Genomic DNA, 24021 nt, shown 5'->3' with positions numbered 1-24021 from the left:
GCAGCATCCGGGACCCTACAGCCGGGGGGGGGGGGGGGGGCGCAGCATTGGGCCCTGGACCTTGGCAGGGAGATAGCCCCACTCCCAGGGGCAGCAGCAGGAGGCTTTGGGCCAGGGCGGGGGAGGGGCAGCGCCGGGGCCATAAAGCGGAGGAGTAGATCGCTCCGCTCGCCCGGCCTCTCTGAGGTAATAAGAGGGCGGCCCTCGCTCTCCCCGTCGACTCACAACGCGTGCGCATGCGTCTTCCCTCCGCCCCCTCGAGGTTCTGCTATCGCGCGAGACTAAGCTATTGTCGCGTCACGTGGTTCAGTCGAAGATGGCGGCTGCCGGCGGACGGGGGAGTTGTAGCGCAGCAGTTAAGACGGGCCGGATAATGGACACGGGGAGCGGCGGCTCCGCGGAGGAGCCGCCGGGAGGCTGTTCAGACACCGTGCTCCCGGGGTTCAGGGATGCCGACTCCTTCGTCAAGGTACGTAAGGGAGCCGCCACAGACTACTACTCCCGGCGTGCTCTGCGACACAGCCCCGCAGCGTGGCATGCTGGGGACTGTAGTTCCGGCTCGCGGTACGAGCTGAGGCCTGAGGGGATGCGCCCTACATTGTATTTCCCAGCATTCTCCGCGGCCGAGATCGAGGCGGAGTGTTGCATGCCGGGCGTTGTAGTACGGGCCTCGCGCCCTCTTTTGCCCAGGGCCCTCGCTGTAAGGTGGGGAAGCGGGGCCTTGGAGCAGTGACCCTGGGCCCATCTCCTGCTGCTGCGGCCGGGGCCTGCACCACCCGCCCTGTCAGCACAGGACTGGCCGGCATGGGCTGGGTGGAGCTTGAGTGAGCTGGGCAGCCCGAGCGGGGGGGGGTGCTACCCCCCCTACAACCTGCACCCTCTCTGCCCCCCCTCCCCGCACAGCCCGGGTAGCCAGCGCTCTCCAGTGACAGCCTGGGCAGAGTAGGGGGACAAGCTGCATCCCACTGCCGTGAAGTGAGTCCGTTTTTGCAGCTGTGTTAAATGGAGAGATGTAGGCCACGGGACTCGGGCCTGTTGTCTCCATGGGTGCTGGAGGCAGCCTCCCTTTTTCCTAATTTCATGCAGTCTTCCTATTGCTGGCAAATTGTCAGCATGACCCCTCAGATTAGTTAGGGCATTCCCTGCAGTGGAGTCTGGAGAACCAGAATCATGGTGGTGAGATAAATTGAACCTAAATAGCCGGTACTAGCTCATCCGTGGGCCCTGGTGCCAAAAGCAGCCCTACATTTAGTTATCTGTGTCTTAACCAGAAAAAAATTCATAGGAAACCCCCAGATTTGGCAACACGGGAGTGGTGGGATTCTCTGTATTCTTAAATTTTCACCAGGGTAGATGCAAGAGAGGCAGCCTCCTTTGTAATGCTCTCCCTACAGCAAGAAGGGTTTTCAATATGCATTTAGCAGCTAGGTCTTGATTTTTGGATATAGGTGGACATTATATGGGACTGTTAATCCAAGCATGACAAAGGATTCTACAAACTGATTTATGAACCACGGCATTGCCATCTCCATCATTACAAACTTAGTTCCTACCCATTCCCTCACCCAGGGACCTTTTTCATAGGCCTGGTCTACACTACTGAGTTAGATTGATGTAAACTGCCTTGCATCGACCTAACGATGGAAGTGTCTACTCTTAAAATTTTGCTCCTGCCAACTTAATTGCCCCGCTATGTCATCTTAATAACTCCACCTTCATGAGTGGCATAGAATCAAAATCAATGTAGGTAGGTCAATTCAGTGTAGACACATTATTGCTTGCACAGATGATTACCAGCTTTCAGGAAGCTTCCCACAATGCCCTACAATAAAATCGATACAAGCACTGCTGGTGAGGACACGCATCAGTGATGCAAAGAGCAAAGTGTAGGCGATACAACCACTGCAGTAATTGCATGCCGATGTAAATTAGGTCGACTTAATTTTATAGTGTAGACATGGCCCTAGAGAGAGAGCATTTCCTAGTTCTGAAATTGGAGCTAGTATACCCATAATATTTCCATTAAACCAAAACATGTTCAGTTTAAGCTTTTTCTTTTCTTTTTAGTATTAGTTTCATTAACTCAGAAAGAAATGGTTGTAAACTCTCTTGTTTAAAAAGGCCTAGTTGTGTCTTGGTTTAGGAATAGTAATATAATGCAAGAAATGGGATTACTGTGTGTTCATCTGGCAGGGTCATATTAAAATGAAGATACATTGTGGAATTATATTTTAATGATGTTTGCTTTTTAACAGCATGCACTTGGCACTGTGGTGGCTGCTACTAAGGCATCTAATGGGCTCCCTCAGCCTGGAGATGAATATGACTTCTATCGCAGTTTTCCTGGATTCCGGGCATACTGTGAAACACAAGGTGACAGGCTGCTTCACTGGTAAGGACATTTTGGCTTTCTTGTGTCAGTGGTGAAAACCTAGCTATAGGGAACAGAGTGATGGGCAGAGAATTCTCTTCTTTGCAAATTTCAAAATAAAACAATATATGAGCATTTTTTATTATGTATATTTCAGCTATATTTAAAAATGTGTCAACTGCTTTTCTGATACATGAAATTTAAATGGTAATGATAAAAATTGAGTCATTCAGTTTACCACTGTAATGTAGCTGTAACAATTTAGGTGAAGAACTGAGCAGATGGGGGCTGATGGAAAAGTGACTTCCTAACTAGATGGCCCAATCTAAGTTCTGTAGACCTAGTGGACTTGAATAGCAATACTTAGCACTTTCTCAGAGCTTCTCATGTTCAAAGCTCTTACAACAGTATCTAAAGGATCTGTATTTGATTTTGCAAACCTCAGAGTAGCCAGAGCTCAGGAAGGATCTTAATAAATTGGTCCATTATTTAGTATACATGTTTTTAATGTCATTTAAAGAGTAACTGAACTATTCTCTTGTTAGTATGAGCAAGGTGATGCAGTATCATGGCTGTCGCAGTCACATCAAGGATCGCAGCAAAGCAACAGAGCTGGAAGATAAATTTGATTTGCTGGTTGACTCCAATGATGTAATTCTTGAAAGAGTGGTGAGTAAACTTTCCCTGTGTTTTTTGTCTTGTAACCATTCAGCGGATCACTCTTTCCACAGAAATTGAAATGGCAATATTTAGCAATTACTTTGTTCCTCGCTCTTATATCTCTTTCATTTTAAACATTTATTCTCTGATAATCACTATTTCTTAGGTATCTCTTGTTTTTTGTTTTTGTTTTTGTTTTTTACAGCCCAATGAGAGGCTATTTTTTTGAGCTGTCTGTCACTTTTCTGTATTTCAAATCACAGCAGTAGGTTAGAACTGAGCCTGTAAGGATGAGAGTGATTACTTTTATGACAACAGCACCTAAGGGCTCCAACTGAGATTGGGACCCATTGTATTAGGTGCTGTACATACACACCAGCTGTCCCTTGGCTGAAGAGCTTGCAATCTAAATAGAACAGACAAAGGGCGGAAGGGAAAGCAGAGACACAGAAAGAGACATGATTTGCCCTAGGTCACACAGCAGAAGGAATAGAAACCAGGGCTCCAACTGTTCCTGAAAACCAGAGACAGTCAATCAAACCTTTCCATTGCAAACAAGGAAGAGAAGGCTGCCTGTGTGGGTGCCAGAGTGGATGTATCATATACTACCTCAGGAGAGCAAGGGAGCAGGAATAATTACCCCAGCCATAAAGAACAGAACAGGCTGGCAGCTGATTAAACTGACATGCAGCTGAGAGCAGTGACCTCAGTACCACTTACATTCAAAAATAAAGTCTCTTAAACCAGTCATTTAAATCGGTGCTTCCCAGGCCCCAGTAATGGCACATTGGGCTTTGGTGCTGTAGCCTCCCACAGTTTTATTCTCTGCTATCTGGAACCTCATGCAGTCATTTACACTTGTGCGAAGTGAGTATGAAAGAAGCCTAAGAAGGGCCATGTGATCTGGGGCTGAGAATCTGGAGCTCCATGTTCTATTCCTGGCTCTGCCGTTGACCTGTGGTGTCACCTCGAGCAAGTCACATTACCTCTCTGAGCCTCCATTTTCCTTCCAAACCTTGGTTTATTTACACTGTCATCCCTTTTGGGTCAGGGACTGTCTCTTACTATTTGCCTGTAGTGTGCCTAGCATATGTCCCTGATCTCAGTTGGGGCCTCTAGATGGTGCCATAATGTCCCCACCCCCCTACACCCCCCACCCCCCCAAAAAAAAAAAGTTAGGATTCCTAGGCCAGTGCTTCAGCACTAGAAGACAATGCCACTTCTATACAATGGTTCATTTCTCAGCATGGCTAAGAGTTGTTTACTTATCGTGCTTTACCAAGCAAATTAGATGCAAGACTAACTCTGTCTTGGCCCATCTCAAAACTGAGCAGAGTGGAGGAAAAGATATGAGAGGAGAGTGTGGGATTAGGATGATCAGCACATGAATATCTCTGAAGAAACTCCCCTTTGATTCCTTGGCAATTGCATCTCCTAATCCCTAACATTAGAATTCCATACCTAGCCTTTGGACACTCTTGCCCTTTACAAAATTCAGAGTTGATGAGCATGGAGGCAGCTGCACATTTCTCTTTCAGTCAGGCTGGACTGCCAAATACAGAATGTTTCATACAGTTTTGCTTAAGCTTCTTTTCCCAAATTTCAGGGTATTTTACTGGATGAAGCAGCAGGAGTGAACAAGAACCAGCAGCCTATCCTCCCTGCAGGAATGCAACTCCCAAAGACAATTGTTTCCAGCTGGAACCGTAAGGTGAGACTTCTACAGTCAGCTGATTTGAATTAATTTGAACTTTTTGCTTAGGCTTGAGTTGTACTGATGGTGGTTGGGGGTTCAATAACCCAAAGTTCCTTTAGATTTCTTGTTGTGCTTCCCCTCCCTTCACTCCAGATTCAGGATCCCTGGGTTTCTGATCTAGATTTTATGCACACAGATCTCTCTCTAACCTGAATTCAGGGCCCCAGGGCACCTAATTTACATGTTGTTGTATTGACCTTAGATACAGTGCTCTAATTTCAGGGAGTTTTTCATTATTGTGTCTGGAGTTTAATATTCAAATGTATATAGGGTGAGTCTTAATGGATTTTGAGAGAGTCTATTCATATATGTTTTTTAAACAGAGTGGAGAGTCCCACAGAACAAAGTCTGAAACCTTCCGGTTGTTACATGCCAAGAATATCACTCGACCACAGCTCAAATTTCGAGAGAAGATTGACAATTCCAACACTCCTTTTGTACCTAAGCTTTTTGTCAAACCCAACGCTCTGAAACCGCTGCCTGAAGGTAAGAAGGCCAGGGTGAGAGGGCTTCATTTGCCTTGGGTAGCATATAATAATAATATAAGCTAGGTGGTATTATTATTAGGGCTGTCAAGTGATTTAAAAAATTAATCGCGCAATTAAAAAAATCACAGTCGTGCTCCTAAACAATAGAATGCCATATATTTTAATATTTGTGGATGTTTTCTACATTTTCAAATATATTGATTTCAGTTACAACACAGAATACAAAGTGTACATTGCTCACTTTACATTTATTTTTATTACAAGTATTTGCACTGTAAAAAAACAAAAGAAATGGGATTTTTCAATTCACCTAATACAATACTATAGTGCAATCTCTTTATCATGAAAGTTGAACTTAACAGATGTAGAATTATGTACAAGAAAACTGCAGTAAAAAATAAACAATGTAAAATTTTAGAGCCTGCAAGTCCATTCAGTCCTACTTCTTGTTCAGCCAGTCGCTCAGACACACAGGTATGTTTACATTTGCAGGAGATAATGCTGCCCGCTTCATGTTTACGCTGTCACCTGAAAGTGAGAACAGGCATTTTCGTGGCACTTTTGTAGCCAGCATCGCGAGATATTTACGTGCCAGATGCATTAAAGATTCATATGTCTCTTCGTGCTTCGGCCACCATTCCAGGGGACATGCGTCTATGCTGATGACAGGTTCTGCTCGATAACAATCCAAAGCAGTGCGGCTCGACACTTCTTCATTTTCATCCTCTGAATCAGATGTCACCAGCAGAAGGTTGATTTTCTTTTTTTGGTGGTTCAGGTTCTGTAGTTTCCGCATCAGAGTGTTGCTCTTTTAAGATTTCTGAAAGCATGCTCCACACCTCGTCCCTCTCAGATTCTGAAAGGCACTTCAAATTCTTAAACCTTGGGTCGAGTACTGTACCTATCTTTAGAAATCTCACATTAGTCCTTTCTTTGTGTTTTGTGAAATCTGCAGTGAAAGTGTTCTTAAAATGAACAACATGTGCTGGGTCATCATCCAAGACTTCTGTAACATGAAATATATGGCAGAATGAGGGTAAAACAGAGCAGGGGACATACAATTCTCTCCTGTGACTAATTTAATTAACGCATTATTTTTTTATCAAGCGTCATTAGTGTGAAAGCATGTCTTCTGGAATGGTGGCCGAAGCATGAAGGGGCATACAAATGTTTATCATATCTGTCATGTAAATACCTTGCAATACTGGCTACAAAAGTGCCACACAAATGCCTGTTCTCACTTTCTGCTGACGTAAATAAGAAGAGGGCAGCATTATCTCCTGTAAATGTAAACAAACTTGTTTGTCTTAGCAATTGGCTGAACAAGAAGTAGGACTGAGTGGACTTGTAGACTCGGAAGTGTTACATTGTTTCATTTTTGAGTGCAGTTGTGTACAAAAAAAATCTACATTTGTAAGTTGTACTTTCACAACAAAGAGATTGTACTACAGTACTTGTATGAGGTGAATTGAGAAATACTATTTTTTAATCATTTTTACAGTGAAAATATTTGTAATGAAGAATATACACTTCAATTTAAATCACAGAATACAATATATATGAAAATGTAGAATAACATCCAAAATATTTAGTAAATTTCAATCGGTATTCTGTTGCTTAACAGTGAGATTAAAACTGCGCTTAATTGTGATTTTTTTTAATTGCAATTAATTTTTTTGAGTTAATCGCGTGAGTTAACTGCGAGTAATCGACTGCCCTAATTATTATTTTTATAATGAACATCAAACAGAAACCAAGCCACAAGAAGTCATTGAATCTAAAGAATGTGTACCTCAGAAGGAGACAAAAACCCTTTGGAAGTAGTAAGCATCCTATTATGATGGTGACGTTCTTATTAGAGTCAAGTCTGTATAAAATGTCTTGCTGTGGATGCACATGTAACAATCTGTAACACAGAATGTATTTTGGAGCTAATCCTGCTCCTGCTAAAGTCAAGGATCAGGCTCTTATTGATGTCAGGAAGTACCAGGTCCTGCGTAAATGCACTTGACCTTAGAAGAAATAATGGATTTTTTTATTAGTATAGTGGGAAAAAAGATTAGATGTGAATTTTTGCTTTCGCTTCCTTAGCCAAATAGTTGACACAAAGCAACTAAAAGCTTCAGAAGTTCTTCCCCCTACCTCCCACCCCATAACATTCCAAATCTTTGTGATCTGTCATTTGGTTGTTGTTGAATCAACATTTCTCCGTTAAAATGCAATTGCAGTTCTAGCTACTAACAGTTGATTTGACTTTCGTTTTATTATTTTTCATCACTTTCTAATAGCATATATAATGGAGGTAGAGCTGCTAGTTGCCTTTCCATTGCAGAGCAGTGTTTGGCTGCCAGAATTATTAATCTTTGGAATGCTTGCACCATGTGATTAAATTTAAAGAAATTTCTTGTTATATTAGTATTGCTCATCTTACTTAGTCTTTGCAGGGTGACATATGTTCTTGTCATACCTACTACTGAGATGTGAAACAAGGCACAGGTAGAAATCTTGTATTTAGGAGTGTTCAGGGTTTTATAATACTTAATTATTTTAATGAGTTTCAGGTTAGGCATTGGGGAGAGAAACTTGAGTTAGGAATACACGTTATTTGTACAGCGTTGTCTAATTTTTTCTTCTTGGTCATTCAGCACTCGCAAAAAGCAGGCGGGAGCGAAAGGAGCGTCCTGAAGACTTGGACGTACCAGCTGCTCTGGCCGATTTCCTCCATCAACAGAGAACTCAGCAGACTGAACAAGACATGTAAGAAATTAAATAGGCAACAGGATGCTGGAAATACACTAGATTTATATGCATTTTGTATGCAATCCTTTTATGCATGTACCTGTCATATGCAGCACCTCATGTGGCTCTTCTCTGTGTTTGTGCATGGTTCTTCACTTGTAGCTGCCCCCATATATGTTCATAATTTTTTGTATACCTATGCATAACAAATCTGCCCTGTGCTAAGATTTCTGGTCAATTCTAGGCAAACTGCGGTGGCTCACAAAGAGTATCTCTTGATAACCACTTCCTTTGGCTTGGTGAAGTTGATTGAAATGACGCAGATTCCCTTCTTGTTTCTTGTGCAGGTTTGCTCATCCTTACCAGTATGAACTGGAGCACTTTTTTCCACCGGATGAAGCTCTTGAGAAACCACAACTTCAGGTTAGTGCCCAGGTTAAATTAGCATTTGAATCTAGAAACAATGTTGGAAGAAGTAGATAATCAGTTTGCAGTAGGCCCTGGTTGTAGCCTAGTTATGATTCGGGGGGAGCAGTTACAGCCTGTGAGAGTGGTCTTTAATTCAGAAACTTTTGGCTATATGTCAGATGTACAGGCCTGTTGAAGACACAACCTGCCATTTCATCTCCACCTTGGATGAGTTGGTAGAACTGAACGAAAAGCTTGTAAGCTGCAAAGAATTTGCTGTGGATTTGGAGGTAAGTGTGTTGCTCTTTGTTTTAAATTACATATGTTGAGTTAGCACTTAGCAGGTTACATTATACTATTATCCTTCTAATTTTCATCATCTTTTGCTTTGTGTATCATATCCTTTTTATGTTGAGTTAGGTGATATGTCCCAGGTCTGATGTGGGAAGCCTGCATGGGATTTTGGCTGCCATTTTAACTTCTCAAACTTTATTCTATTGTAATAAGCTTTATACTGAATTTAGTCTGTTGTTGAATTTTTCCTATTATCCCCCTGGGTTATATTGAGATCCATGGAAAGGACCAACTTCAAAATTAATTTGGATGATGTATTATTAAAACAGTAGCAATGATTGCAAAGACCTGAAATCTGTTCATGTCATTAACTTTTGCCTAGACGAATTCTTCATTCATTTATTGTCATCTTTTCCTCTGCTTTTGGTCATTCTGTGTTTTCATAGTACCACTCCTGCAGGGGCTCTAAGTTAACTTTTGTCCTTTGTCTGGTAGCACCATTCCTATAGGAGTTTCCTGGGCTTGACATGTCTGATGCAGATTTCCACCCGGATGGAAGATTTTATTATTGACACCCTGGAGCTACGTAGTGACATGTATATTTTGAATGAGGCCTTCACAGACCCTGCTATTGTGAAGGTCAGTAGACGCTTCCAACCTATTCAGAATTATGCTTGGATAACTTATTTTTGGATTAATTTGGTCTGAAACCATGCTTTATCCTCCTGCCCTAGCCACTTCCTTCTTCCGGGGAAAGGTTGGCACAAGTGGGAGAGCCATGGTATGGGCCTGATCCAATACCCATTTAAATCATTGGAAAGATTCCCCTTGACTTCAATGAGCACTGAATCAGCCTGTATTACCTCAGGCCTTAAGATGCTAGTAACATCTAAGTCACTGTTGTGAGAGTGAGCACTGCTTGGTTGGTAATGGCCCAAAAATGGATCTGACGACCTATCAGGAGGTCTTAGGCAGGTCTGTATCCATCAGACTGTACTGAACACAAACCAGGTACCATTTTTGTTCTTGATTGTAGGTGCTTTACTGACAAGTATGAAGACAAGGTCCCTGCCCCAAAGAGCTTGCCCACTAGATAACAACGTATAAACATGAGAGGAATGGATGGGGAGTGCCATAAGAAATGTGACTGAACATTTAGCAGGCATCTTCTCAGCTCCATAGCTCTTAGGTTTTCCTATCTATTTGGGGGGTGGTGTGGGAGGAACTGAGGAGAAATAAATTTTCAGTGGTTTACCAGTTGTCTGTTGAGAGGGCTGAGTGTGGAAACATGGTCTGGGTGAAACCAAGTACTTGCTGTTATGCCACTAGCAGTGGAAGAAGAAATGCTGGCAAAGAGGTCTTGGTTTAGAAACCTAACTTTCTAACTCTGGTGCTTCTGGCCCGTAAGTGGAATTGGTTATCCTCTCATCCCAAGTGCTATTCCACCCTCTCACATCCTTGTTTCTGATGCATTTGATTGTGTTGCCTTACAGGTCCTTCATGGTGCCGACTCAGATGTGGAGTGGCTACAGAAAGATTTTGGTCTGTACTTAGTGAACATGTTTGATACTCACCAGGCTGCCCGTCTCCTCAACCTTGGCAGGCACTCCCTGGACCACTTGCTAAAACTCTATTGCCATGTGGAAACTGACAAGCGGTATCAGCTGGCTGACTGGAGGATTCGGTAAGAGTTTTATCCTGACGTGTTGCCGTTAGAGTGAAGAGTCAAATTCAGGATTTGTTTGCATGTTAATGGATGACTGTTTCACTTCTCAACCAACCCCCAAACCACATAGCTCACTGGGATCTTTGGTTAGGACTGTGGTGGTGAAGAACTGGAATAAAAGGGACGGGCTTCAAAACAGAGCTGAAATGCATTAGCCGATTTGTGGAATGGGGTTGAGATTAATCTGCCTACGGAACACTCTGCTTGGCTCTCTATTTCAGACCCTTACTTTGATGAGCACTAAGTTCTCGCCAAATGCTGTAATATGTGTTTTTAAAATCAGCAAAACAAAAGACTTCTGGAAGCTGACAATGCAATAAGAGCAGTGCATAACTACGGTGTAATGTTATGACAAAAGCTGCCACCTCCTTGAAGAAGTACTTGCTGCCACCTTCTCTGCATTGCTCAGCCTGGCATTCTAAAATTGCAATTCTGTTGTGACAGATGCCCCACTAAAAAATTCTAACTTCCAGACAAAAATGCAATGTAAACCAGTACAGGGACTGAATGATGGGTTCTAGCTTGAGAATAATCTCTGCAGTGCGATCTCCCCTGGCCCACGAAGAGCACAGGTGTGGTACGTAGGCTGTGTAGGTGCACGGTGCTAGCCACATTACTATACTGGGTACCCTTGCCATCTGATTGAATGACTCCCCTGGGGATCCTGGTCTCCTAGATATAGGCAAGAGGTCAGATGGAGAAAATCATTGTAATGGTGCCCACAAATGAGATTCTGGGGAGAGGAATCCATAGAATTCCTGGATTCGTTCTTGGAGGGGTGGACCCAGATGTAGCTTATCTTTACGTGCTGTGGCAGAGGGCACTGCAAGGATGATGGATGGGCTACTAAAACGCATTTGTGCACCACTGATAGTTCTCTGCTTCCAGCCCTTTGCCAGAGGAAATGATCCAGTACGCCCGAGATGACACTCACTACCTGCTCTACATTTATGATAAAGTGAGAGAGGCACTGTGGGAGAGAGGAAATGGACAGCCCACTCAGCTGCAGATGGTGTGGCAGCGCAGCAAGGACATCTGCCTGAAGGTAAATCTTCACCTGGGGACCAATTATCTGGGTCAGAATACAGACTGTCTAGGATGGGAAGCACCCAAGGTTGGGCCTGGCCCGTTCCCTACCTTCTGGCAGAATCCCTAATTTTCAGTATGTATATCTGGAAATAGTCTGACAGCCTTACTCTCTCTCCATTTCCACCTCGTGTGGGCTCAGCTGTTCGACTAGCTAAGGGACCTCCTAAATCAGAGGTTCTCAGCCAGCGGTCCAGGGTCCCGTAGGGGGCTGCGAACAGGTTTCAGGCGTCCACCAAGTAGGGCCAGTGTTAAACTCGCTAGGGTCCAGGGCAGAAAGCTGAAGCCCGGGGCTTGAGCCCCAACACCCGGGCTGAAGCCAAAGCCTGAGCAAAGTAGCTTCGTGGGGGCCCCTGTGATATGGGGCCCCAAGCAATTGCCCTGCTTGCTACCCCCTAATGCCAGCCCTTGCTTTTATATGCAGAAAACCAGTTATTGTGGCACAAGTGGGCCATGGAGTTTTTTATAGCATTTGGAGTGGGGGGTCAGAAAAAAGGTTGAGAAACCCCTATTCTAGATGTTCTAGAACTTTTGTTGTCTTCAAAACCGCTGCTGCTGATCCACATCAGCCTGCAGGTGGCAAGAGGCTGAAACTTTTCAAGTGAGTCAATATTTACTCACACTTCTCTGGACATCCCTAATAAAAGCCTCAGATATTGGAGCACGCAGTAACTATATGATAAATATACACTGCCAAGTGAATTCATGAGTCATTGTTGCAAACCATCCAGTCCTCTCTTGTGTGCTTGATTCTCTGGCACTTCCCAGGGTGTGTTCTCTCTAGCCCGAAGAGAGTTGCTCAATATCAAACAGTCATGTACCACCAATCTCTCTAATTCTTCCTGGTCAGAAATACATCAAACCCATCTTCTCAGAGGACTCCTACCTTGAGCTCTACAGGAGGCAGAAAAAGCATCTCAACACACAGCAGCTAACAGCTTTTAAATTGCTCTTTGCCTGGAGGGACAAGATGGCACGCCAAGAGGATGAGAGTACAGGGTAGGAAATCGTTCATTAGAGACAGTTTTAAATGGATCTCTGCAGAGCAGTACAGCTCGTTGAATGGATCTCTGCAGGGTGGTGCAGCTCATTGAAAGAAATCCTGGATCTGCTAAGAATGGTTGGTTGATTTGAGTGCTTCCTGTGTATCTAAGACACTATCCAATGAAAGGCGCCGTACTTTGGTTGCACCACTTCCTCCCATCTGTTCCTCTGACCCCCTAACCCCCAGTTCAGAAATATCATTGGGGGGCATGGGGGAGTTGCCTCTATAGTTTTCTAGATCAATCATGACTTATTTCTCCCTAACTGACCCCAACGCTTAAGAACTTGGACCCAGTGCAGAATGATACATGAGGTGTTTTGTTTTGTTTTCCCCATTACATTTCTCTGTAAACAAGTCTAACATTAACACAATTACCGTGATATCAGTGCTACTGCTCTTTATGTTGCAGGTATGTGCTACCAAACCATATGCTAATGAAGATAGCAGAGGAACTACCCAAGTATGTATTGGTGCCTTTTTGGGTTTTTTTTCCTCTGTTTTTGTACAACTCTGAATGTCCTTTGCTTGTTCCAGGTCCCAGTTGATCCCAGGTCCATCAGTCAGCCAGATTTTCCTCTTCCCTTGTTTTGTTTTTACTTCTCTGGTTAGCTTGTTGCTCCCAGTAATTAGCATTGCTTCTGCCTTTAGTTCTTCAAAGCAGAGAAATTCCGTACACAAAAAAATGAAGATGCTAAGCTCTTCTAGCATAAGCCAGATGGCTATGAAATACATGTGTCTTTATGTCAGGAATACAGAGTCTGCTAATGCAAAACATGGTCACACTGCTGCCAGTCATTGCATCTCCCTTCTCTTTTGAGCTCTCCACCAGTACTCTATAGGAGTATACACCTAGGTGTTGATTCAGTTTGGAAAGGAAAATGTGTAGGTGCCAGACCCCTCTCATGTCCCCCATGACATTCTCCTGTAAACAAGATTTTTTTGTTTTGTTTTTTGGAGGGTTTGGTATTCACAATTTACCATCCACACTTGAAAGGAGATAAAACTGCATCTATGATTTCAAAACACTCCACACTCCCTCTGTAAGAAAAATAGATATTGAACAAGGAGAGAAATTAAAGCTGGATGCAGAAAGAACGTGGGGCAGGGGGGAGCTGAGCTAATGGGATTTCCTTATGTGCCCAAACATGGTATTGACACATTAGTCATCACTGTTTATCTAGTACAACTACAAATCTGATTTGCCTTACTCAGTGAAGCGAGGCATCTGATTACATCTGGTTTACTCTCCTTTGCATGTGAAGGTTTGATTTATCAGCTGAGAATATAGTAAACTTGGTTTAATTCATGATGTCTTTAGAGAACCCCAGGGCATCATTGCTTGCTGCAACCCGATCCCACCGCTAGTCCGCCAACAGATCAACGAAATGCATCTCCTCATCCAACAGGCCCGAGAGATGCCTCTGCTCAAGGTACAAAGATCTTCTATCAACACATAACAAAACTCAAAAGACGTGGACTTTATTGTGGAATATCTCTTGCACCTCGTCCTCCAGAGGTTCCTAATGATCTCATGGGTATTGAAATCTAGAAATAGTCTACATGCAAGGCTATAGTGCAAGGCTGCTGCTGGGGATTGCCATTTGCGTCTGAGACAGTAACCTTACTTTGAAGCCTGAGTACAGTACTGTATGCTATAGTGCACGCAGAAGCACTTCTTGTAGGCATTTCTTCCTACTCCCACAATGAAATCTCACTGCAGACTTCAATGCAGTTCAGGCCCTTAAGGGAACCAGGGGAGTAACAGGGTAGAAATACTCTTGAGCAAAGCAATCATCTGTGAGGTTTCTGGGGAATAACCCCTATTCTGCCTTTACGCACACATCACATTTACCTACAAAGGGAATAAGAGCTTGCTGGATGCACATAAGATATCACCAATGACAAAGCTCACACGGCTGGCAAAGCAGAAACAGACACGTAACCTAGACCCTTGGAATGAGGCTTAATAAAGGTCAGCACAGATCTGCTGTTACTACAGTGGAGTGCATCCTCCTACAGGGAATTTAAGCCATTCCTGAGCACAAACACAGCCTTGCTATGTGAACAGCTTTGTCATTTTAGCTATCCTCACACAGACACACACCCTGGGAGGGGAAATGTAGAACTGTTCTTCTGCTAGCTGTTTTGAAAATATTGGTAGGGGGAAGCTTGTGCCTGCTGGGCTAGATGCTTCAAAGATAACCATTAGTAATTTTCTTATTTTTTCTCTCCCCTTAGTCTGAAACTGCAACGGTGGTAAAGAAGAAAGAGTCTGTGCCCAAGCCAGAGGTACTGTCTGTGTCATGCTAGACAGGCTAATGTCTTAAACCATAAACTCATAGAAACTGCTATCGCAGAGCTCAATATCATGAAGCATGAAGATTGTAATTTTATTCTAGCTAGTTACACTAAATCCACTGACTAGTTTTTTCCGTTTGACAAACATGTCCCTCTGTTTACCCAGTTTTATCCTTGTGTGCTATAATGCTTGTAAAACTACCAGTCATGAGTCAATAGTTTAAAAGCTCCAAACAAGGCTATAGTAAATAAGTCTTCCATCAGTAAACACTACAATTGCTGGACAAAGTTTTGTGTATGTTTGTTATAATCTATATTGACTGATTTTTAAGAAGGAAAATTTCAGATGAGTTACTGCAGCTGTCCCAGTTATCTGCCTTGTGTCTATGAAACAAAGCATTCTTGCTAGCCAATAGCCATTTGCACAGCCATCCTTTTAGTGTCAGATTCTCTGTGCAATTTCAGATGAGCTATATTAGAAATACTTAGCCTCAGAACATCACCCATACATTTCAATTGTGATTAGCCTGTCATTTTCCACTCTGTAAATTCCCCTAAAGCATCTCAAAGCAAGGTTCTGTATTGATCACATGTGTAATTTGAATTTGTTTGCAGAGGCTGGAGAATCACTTGTTTGGACCTCATGACAATTCACATGTTCCTCTGGATGATATTCAGAACCCCTCCGCCTTAGGTAATTTGGGAAGGATGGGAGACAGCCTCTGACTTCTGCTAATACGGAAAAAATTCAAGTAGATTTTTTTTTTTCTTTGACACCTTAAAATAAGCATTTCACCTTCAGTGGAAGCTCATTTGCAGAGCCAGGGAGATCATAGCAGAACACAAACCCAATAGGAATGGAATATTCAAAACCAGAAACTTTGTTTTCCTTTCTCTGCAGAACCTGCACCAGTTCTGGAATGTGGGAGCCTCTTTTCAGACAGCGAGGGGGAGATGGATGGCACAAGGATATTACCCAATTCCACATGTCTTGTTGCTACAGCCATCATCAGTATATTCAGTGTAAGCTCCAGTAATATGAAGGGGTCTCCATTTAAATTTTAGAAAAGGAAGGTTTGATCAACTGGTGAAGAGTTCTAGTAATGCTGCACAGAAGGTAGCTGCCGAGGAATAGGGTATTCATGGAGATACTGCTGTGATCCCTGTCAGGTGTGCAGCATAACCAAGTTCAGCAAGTAGGAAGCTGGCAAGTGGATTAGCCCTTCTTACGGTCCCAGGGTCACTGCCCACACTGGGGCTTTAGGTGGATTAGGAAATAATACGGTGATAACCTGAGGAGCCCAAAAATACAACTGAAAATTCACCTACTACTAAAACAAGCAGCAGGTGTGAAATGGGCACTGTTACAGAACAGAGCTTTCTAGGCTTGTCAAGTATCGAAGTACAATTCAGTACTGTCTCAGTTCCCCATCTCATTTCCCTCCATTTCCTCCCCCTCTCCTCTCCCCCCGCCCCCTCCTCTCCTCCCAAGCAAAACCTAGTTGATGCTGTTTCAGTTGTTGGCACTAAGGGATCTCCTAAATGTCTGGCTTTACTAACTCTACTAACCCTTAAAAGCCTCAGGTCACATATCCTGTGTTTCAAACAATGCTGGACTCATTGTCTATATACAATCTGTAAGTAACTTATGTATTTTATATGCTAATTGTTTTTCTGCATTCCTTAAGGAGCCTGATGTGGATGAAGGGAATGAGAAGAACTTAACAATCGCACAGCAGAAGGCTCAGCGCATAATGGAGTCCTTTGAAAATCCGTTTAGAATGGTAAAGGGCACTGTATATACTTTGTAGTGACAGCTGGTAAACTGAGCAATGTAGTGGGTCCCTTAAGAGAAGGAATTTTCACAAGGCAGGGTTAGTAGAGCATAGCATGAAATCAGCCACTGCTCATTTACTGGAATCACAAAGTTATATGCTAGATATATTTTGCAAGGAAAACAATGGGATTTGGTTTTGAAACTTGTAGAGAAATGGATGTTAAGGAGACACTTCAACAGGTTAAAAAAATCATTTTTTAAAAAACTTAAACTTTCGTTAGATACTTTTTTAATTAAAACCATTTTTTTAATCTAGTTTTTCATCTTTGACCATATTTTACATCTCTCAGCTTGATGGTGAAAATAAACTAGTCAGTCCTCTCTTGATATGAATCTATTTCATTTCTGGTTTGCCATGTTCTAAAATGTATTTTGCCAGTATGTTTGGACTTGCAAAGTGGAGGATAATGTTATCAAAAAGTGTTTCCATTGGATTTACTTTCAAAAGAAATATTTCTGTTGGCCTCAAGCTTTGTAATTTTGGATAGGGGTGAACTGACATTCTTTTGAACCATTAACTTTCTGTAGAATTGATGTTAAATTTGACCTTTTTTTTCAGTTAGCACCTAGTAAGTGTGCATCTCAGCCATCAGTGACTTCCCCTGACATGTATGCTGTCTGCAACCTGCATGCTGTGTTTAGAAAATGTTTTTTTCCTTTCCCTAGTATCTGCCTTCAGAACAGAATCCTGCCCACATCTCACAATCAGCAAAGTTTGACCCATCATCAAAAATTTATGAAGTGAGTGTCTACTTGCCACATTTCCTGAAAACTGCTCAGCTCCCTGTGAAAGAACCAGGTGACAACCAATGAGTTCCAAGTCTCCTTTGGAAGTTTCTGAGGGACATGAGATTACTTGGGTTAATTTTTTTCCTTTTTGCTTCCCTTTCACCTCAGAAAAGGGGAGACGTTTTTCAGACTTCTACAGCAAAGAACAAGGGAAACTTCAGCTCATATCTCCCACATTGCAAAACATTGAATTACAACTAGGCACCATACCTGACATGGATCCTTTGGTGCTAATTCATGTGGCTCAGGACTCTTTACAAAATAAAAAAAGTCATATTTTAACCATGGTTCATGCAACAGTGTAGTCAAATTTGGTGTTCTGTACTCCAAAATGAATGCTGGTGCAGGTCTGTAAACTCCTCCCCCATTCTGTCTGATTTCAGAGTGAGTGATCCTGGATAATTTTCTTTTGATGTAGATCAGCAATCGGTGGAAATTGATGAGTCAGGCACAACTGCAGAAAGAGGCAAAGGAAGAAGCCAAAAAGAAAGCAGTACAGCAGAGAGGTAACACTCCCTTTTTTGGACTGAGATGGAGGAGAGGGCTGGGGGAGGGAAGGTGGATCTTCCAAACCCCTGAATGTCCCTTTCCTTGTAACACTACTGTCCAGGCCCTGCATTTTAACTACAGCCTTTTCAACCAAGACACTCTGAGCAAGAGTCCTTTCAGAACCAGTCACAACCAATTTTAGGTGATTTGGGTGGTTAGCAGTGAATGACATCAGGTCCTCCTCTCCTTCCTTCCCAGCAATACATCCATAGTACTTCTTACCTTTACGGGGCACAAAAGGTCAGGACTGGAAATCAAATGCAGATCTGATTGTTTGGTAGTCCAGAGTGCTTGCATTAAAATTACCATCATCATAACCCATAGTTTTTAACTAGAAAGTCTCCTTTCAGCCTGGTAGGCCACCTCTTTCCTCTGTCTAATCCTTGTATATTTATAAGGGGCTAAAACATACTGCTGTTTGAAACTGGGAGATTGATACAGTCAGTAGAACAAGGCCCAGTGTAAACTAGTGCTTTGCAAACTTCCACACGCACAGCTCTTCCAGTGTTTCTGTGCTAACATGCAGTATCCCTTTTGTTTGCGTATTAGCCATTCACTGACAAGAGACTGCAAATAGTGCTTAATTACATGTATTCCAGGCTGACTCCTCTAAATTCACTTCCTCTATAACCCGTTCCACATAGAATGCAGGTATCCAGTGTTTGAAGGCTGGCATGTTAATCTGCACGGTTATTACCAAAAAACCCTTAATGGTTTACATTTTTGTTATTCCTCAGGTAGAGAAGGTGCTTAAGTTTTTGGCAGAACAGCGATTAGTCAGTTGTCTTGGGGACACCCAAAATCTTTTCTAGGGAGCCAGCCCAGCGGGGTGCCTTAGTTTGGTAATTGATGCCCTCAATTATTCAGCAGGTAGGAGTGTTTCAGGAAGAGGTGGTCAGAGAGAGCTAGGGGAACTGAGTGCTAAGTAGGAGTGAGATTTTGAGATAAACCATTCCCCACCGCCCAACAGACTACTGAGGAATCGGCCAGCTGGCTTCCCCATAATCTAGATATTGTATGCTCCTGTCCTGCCATAGTCTGGGGAACATAACCCCTTTTAGATCACAAGTTTTCTGATGAATGAGATTCACATCATGAAGATTATCTCTGTGTGGTATCTGGGGTAAGAGGATTGCCATTGCAAAGCAAGCTCCTCGTTCTTCCTTGAGAGCGATCTTTGCTAATGCAGTCCTGCTTTCCTGCATGTCTCTTGGCTGAATCTCTGTTCTTTTCACAGCCACCCGTGAACAGATGCAGAAGGAGTGCAAAGCAGCAGCAGAGAATATTATCTCAGTCCGTCAGCAAGCAGCGGTACGTACAAGTGTTTTGAGTGTGAAGGACAAAACAAGTATCTCTAAAGCTACTCCTTTAGCCTTCACAAATATAAACTCTGGGCCCTCGATCCAGGGCACTTAACATCTCTCAGGCCTTCTGAATCTATGGATTGAACCTTTCCTGGGCTTCTGACCCTGTACACAGCAACAGGCCTCGTTTCAGACCTCAGTGAATCTGTGCTGGGCCTCACCCTACTCCAGTTTCCACTCTCCTCTATCCTAGAGAATACTTGCCATGGCCTCTTCTTTTTCTTCCTCGGTTCCCCCCCCAAATGTGTACATAGAGCGACAACCGATCCAGGCCTCTAGTATTATGATTGTCAGCAGTATTTCTAATCTGAGAAGCCTCTGCTCTGGGAGCAAGGCATCTTAAACTTTGGATCCCAGTACAGAAATGATGTTTCCCCCAACCCCCATTATGGTATCCATGGCAACTGCCATCTGAGCCCAATGTGACCAGACAGAGAGGTTATCACATTTCCTTCCTTGGGTGTGTTGCTTTTACAGCAGGAACAGGCCAGCAAGAAGAGGGAGAGAGTCACCAGTGAACCAGGAACAGATACCCCAAAACAAGAGAAGAAACGGCCAAAAGCCTCCCAGCAGCCAGAGGAGAAGGAAATGCCAAAGCAGTTCACCCCCTTTGATTACAGCAAGTCTAACTTCAAAGTGTTCGCTGGTAAGAGCTGGATTCCCCACCTCCGAGGCTGCAGGCTGTGGAGACCATTGCCTGGCTGAGCCTTGAAAGGCTGTGTGGGTGTGTAGAGCTCTGTGACATCCAAACTGTAATGTCTTTGCCATGTACTAATGGAAGAATTGGGAATGGTTTAAAGAAATCAGCCTGGTTGAAGTGGATTGCTGACCATCCGTCCGTGTAATTACGAAACCAGTTTAAATGTTCTTGGAATTACCAAAGGCACTGGCTCTTTTTTTTCTGCACAATAGAGTAATGTATTTCATTAAACCCTGCAGCAGTAGAAAATAGGAGAGACTTGAATCAGGTGTAATGAGGATCCATTTAAAAGCTTATTCTCTCCTTAGCAGTATACTCTGTTTCATAGTGAGGGAAAGACAGCCCTCTATATTTCATTACAGCCAAAAAGCACTTGCTATTGGTGTGAATTTACTGTTCATTTAAAAGAACCTTTCTAATAGCAATTATTCTCCACTCCGTGTCTTTCTCAGGAAACAGCAAATCCAAGCAGTCATCCCAGTTTGATCCAGCCAAGCAGGCCCACACAGGCAAGGTAAGGGAACACTCTGAAATGAGGAACAGAAATAAAGGTGATACGGTGTGTCTGTAGAGCCAAACCTCCCCTAATAGCCACTTGATGCTGAGATGCAAGCTTTCGATCACTAATCCATAAGGCTTGTTACAAGCCCTCTTTCCATGTGCACCCTCTTCCTGCCACTCTGACCGATGTGCAGATGGTATCCACAAGCTTTTCTTTCAGATCATTACAACTATGTGTAGAGTTTAACAAGTGATCAGTTTACATGTGATACTGTGGGAAATGCAGTTTCCTGTGTAGTCACTTCAACATCAGTCCAAACTCATTCCACAGAGAGAGATGAGATGTAGAATAAAATGAAGCACAGGGGTGGGGATGAATCAGGGAGAAGAAAAGGGGATAGGGTCCTGTTCAGGATCCCTCTGTACTAACCTCTCTAATCATAGAAATTTCATCTCCATGGAATCTGTAGACAGAAATGTCAAGCAGAAGCTCCTAGTCAGGAAAGCTCATTTCAGGTGAAAGAGAGAATATGTTGTATTCCAAAACTCACAGCTTAAATGAGCAGGAAGTGTTCCTTGAAGGTATGATGGACAAGACAGGGTTGGATGCGAATAGAAGTATCATGTGAAATATATTTTGTTAGTTAATGTACTGGTGGGTCATTTTTCCTTTCATATAGAAATTCTCTGGAGCCAACAAACTTCAACTCCCAGCTGGAAGTAAAAGCATGTCCTACCTGGCAGGGAAAAGTGATCGGTATGTTGTTGAACGGTTCTCTGCAAAGTGATGGAGTGTTCCCCACTCAAGTGCCCTGGAGTCACAGGCAAAGCCACTGTTATACTAGTTCACACAGCAATATCTGGACATGCTTAGCATGACAGCTGCACAACGTCTACTGGTGTTCATTGACATCAGCCTCAGAAATCTAGTCCAAGATTAATGTGAAAAAAGATAACCCTGGCAGAGGAGGGATAGCTCAGTAGTTTTAAGCATTGGCCTGCTAAACCCAGGGTTGCGAGTTCAATCCTTGAGGGGGTCATTTGGGGATTGGTCCTGCTTTGAGCAGGAGGTTGGACTAGATGACCTCCTGAGGTCCCTTCCAACCCTAATAATCTATGATTCTATGATCTGAAATCCTGAGGTCACAGTGGTGCTAGTCTTATGGGAGATGCAGCCCTGGACCAAAGATCAGGCTGTACGGAGGGAGCACGTCTAACCAGGGAGTTAGAAAGGAAAGCAATGGTGTTGGCTCACATGAAAATTCCACAGAGGCTAATACCCAAGATATTTAGTTTGCAGTTCCCAGGCATAACTCTTATGGGGAGGTAACCAGAGGGGCAGCATTGTGGCCCATAAATCCCCTGCAGCTGCAGAAGAGCAACATTACTTTGACTCTCACTGAGGTGGGGATAGCCAGAGAGCTAGTTTCACCATCGTCTCAATACAGCCTTGCTAACATTTCACAGGCTTTAAAGCTCAAGTGAACTTTGAACCAAAGCTATTTTAAATTCTTTCTGTAACTGTTTTTGCAGGGGCTCCAAGCACAGCTGGCCAAAAAGATAGTGTTTGTAAGAGATCCTGTGGGAACTGCCAATGAACAAACGTCTCTGTCGAGCTGTGGAGAGGCAAATATCAATCACTGCTGCAGTTTTTGTACAGAAATCTTTTAAAAATAATTAAAATGCTTTTTCCAAAGGGGAAAACCAATTTTAATTGTTTTTGTCTTTGGCCTTTATTATATTTACATTTTCAGAAGTGGTTGGAAAATGTATTTGGTGTCGGGCTTGAACCTGTTGCCACCTTCCGCTGTCTGGAAGAGCAGAATTCGACATGTCAGTTGGATGTGGGATTAACCTGGTTCGTATTGCCAAAGCCAGCACAGAAATAATCAAGAGATTCAGCAAATGTGCAAATATTTGTGACTTGAACTAGATATAGGGGAACAAATCCTATACAAATATAACAGCAAAGGAACTAGAGCCAGGCTGTCCCTATGACGCCAAACTGCCTGTTTTACTGCAAGCCACAGTAATGTAGAAAATGCATTTGTCCCCAAGCAGTAATAATTTCAGTGCTTAGAAGGGAAGAGCGCAGGTACTTCTGAATTGAATGAAACCCAACAGTTACTGCTTTGCTTGACTGTTACAGAAATGAACACAGGGACTGAAAGCCATGCAAATAGGTTGAAGGTTAAAACACAAGTGGAGACGACTGATGGGATCTCTTTGACATTGCTCACTCCTGTGCTACTCTGTACTTTAATGTCTAAGAATCTCAAAGCTTGTTCCACGTGTCGACAAATGAAGGCTTGTTAATGCTCCCGTGAGGCAGGTAAGCAGTATCCCCATTTTACAGCTGAAGAAGCACCAAATTGACGTGAGTTGGCAGAGTCATACACTGAGTTAGTGGCAGAGCAGATACTAGAACTCTGGACTCCTGGTTGTCTGCTCTGACCCCTGGGAGCTGCTGCCTTTCCTATTGTCCTTGTCCTTTTTTTTCTCAAACCTGCATCACTGCATAATGCTGCTCTGTTTTTTAATCCTCCTGTTTGAGCCTAATCTCAAGTGTTAATCTAAGCCTGGTGACAAGCAGCAGGTGAGCGAATGCAAAAAGGTCTTTTCTGTTTTTGGATGCTTCCAATCTGAGAACTTTATTTCACAAAAAAATTAGTGACATGCATGGTGGGTTTTGTTCATTTAGGAGTTTTTCCATGAATAGTGTCAGGCAAATTACATCTGAAGAGTGGCAGAGCTGGGTCCGTTCCTGCTCATGAAAGCTGTTTGCACGGCTGAATATTATACCTGCATGTCTTTGAAGGGGTGCAATTGAACAGCAGTTTTCTTTGTGAACATGTGCCATTCCACAGCCCACTCCACATTTGCTGCCAATTGCAATTCCCTTTCAGCTTTGCCACCTCTGCTACTTTTTTTAATGGATGTATCAGTGAATCTATTGAAAGACCTATTGGCTATGGGGATTAAATAATCTTCTGGCTTCTATAGGCACCTTTTCCTCATTTTAGAAGTATGTGCAATGTAACATTTTCAAAGGTTGGGCTTAATCTTCATCTTGATTTTTTTTTTTTCCCCATTGTTTGAATTGAGGTTTGTCATAGGTTTTTAAAATGCTCTTAATGAATATGACTGGCACATTTATGCATGTCTTATCCACCTAAGTGAGATGATAGCTATAATTCAGATGCAGTCCTCATGCTACACTTTTATGTTGCTGGGATATCTTTTTCTACTAACAGCCAAGAAACTCTTTTTTTTTTCTTTTTTGCTTAAAAATCATTTTTGATACCGTCTTGTGGGTTTTTTTCCTAAGAATTATACTAAGGTCTGCTCCTGAAAATATGTGCCATGTGTCTGGATGTATCCCCAGGCACAATAATACACTCCCATAGCAT

General features: G+C 43.0%; 1 protein-coding gene across 2 annotated transcripts; it reads left to right on the top strand.

Moving 5' to 3' along the window:
- The first annotated feature begins 309 nt into the window (after positions 1–309).
- Positions 310–22325, top strand: EXOSC10 (exosome component 10). Of its 2 annotated transcripts, none has more exons than XM_050931815.1 (25): positions 310–469; positions 2256–2392; positions 2917–3040; positions 4638–4742; positions 5111–5273; positions 7921–8032; positions 8362–8437; positions 8602–8712; positions 9212–9355; positions 10210–10400; positions 11331–11487; positions 12379–12527; positions 12983–13033; positions 13892–14003; positions 14812–14862; positions 15487–15565; positions 15773–15894; positions 16560–16655; positions 17375–17449; positions 17916–18003; positions 19284–19357; positions 19888–20056; positions 20563–20624; positions 21292–21368; positions 22145–22325. In XM_050931815.1, exons 1-25 carry the CDS (start codon positions 317–319, stop codon positions 22173–22175), a joined length of 2709 nt encoding a protein of 902 aa, XP_050787772.1. In that variant the 5' UTR covers positions 310–316; the 3' UTR covers positions 22176–22325. The 2 variants fall into 2 exon arrangements, with proteins under 2 accessions (XP_050787772.1, XP_050787773.1); XM_050931816.1 differs by lacking the exon at positions 310–469 and adding an exon at positions 867–975.
- The last annotated feature ends 1696 nt before the right edge of the window (positions 22326–24021 follow it).

The sequence above is a fragment of the Gopherus flavomarginatus genome, chromosome 21 (assembly GCF_025201925.1).
Source record: "Gopherus flavomarginatus isolate rGopFla2 chromosome 21, rGopFla2.mat.asm, whole genome shotgun sequence".
NCBI lineage: Eukaryota > Metazoa > Chordata > Testudines > Testudinidae > Gopherus > Gopherus flavomarginatus.
This window is presented reverse-complemented; position numbering and strand designations above follow the sequence as displayed.

Bases quoted from the DNA above. Each gene is read 5' to 3' on its own strand.
- EXOSC10 (XM_050931815.1), top strand. From the start codon at position 317: ATGGCGGCTGCCGGCGGACGGGGGAGTTGTAGCGCAGCAGTTAAGACG. The intron at 12,528-12,982 runs GTAGGAAATCGT...TTTATGTTGCAG, and splicing joins CAAGAGGATGAGAGTACAGG to GTATGTGCTACCAAACCATA. The intron at 20,057-20,562 runs GTAAGAGCTGGA...TGTCTTTCTCAG, and splicing joins TAACTTCAAAGTGTTCGCTG to GAAACAGCAAATCCAAGCAG.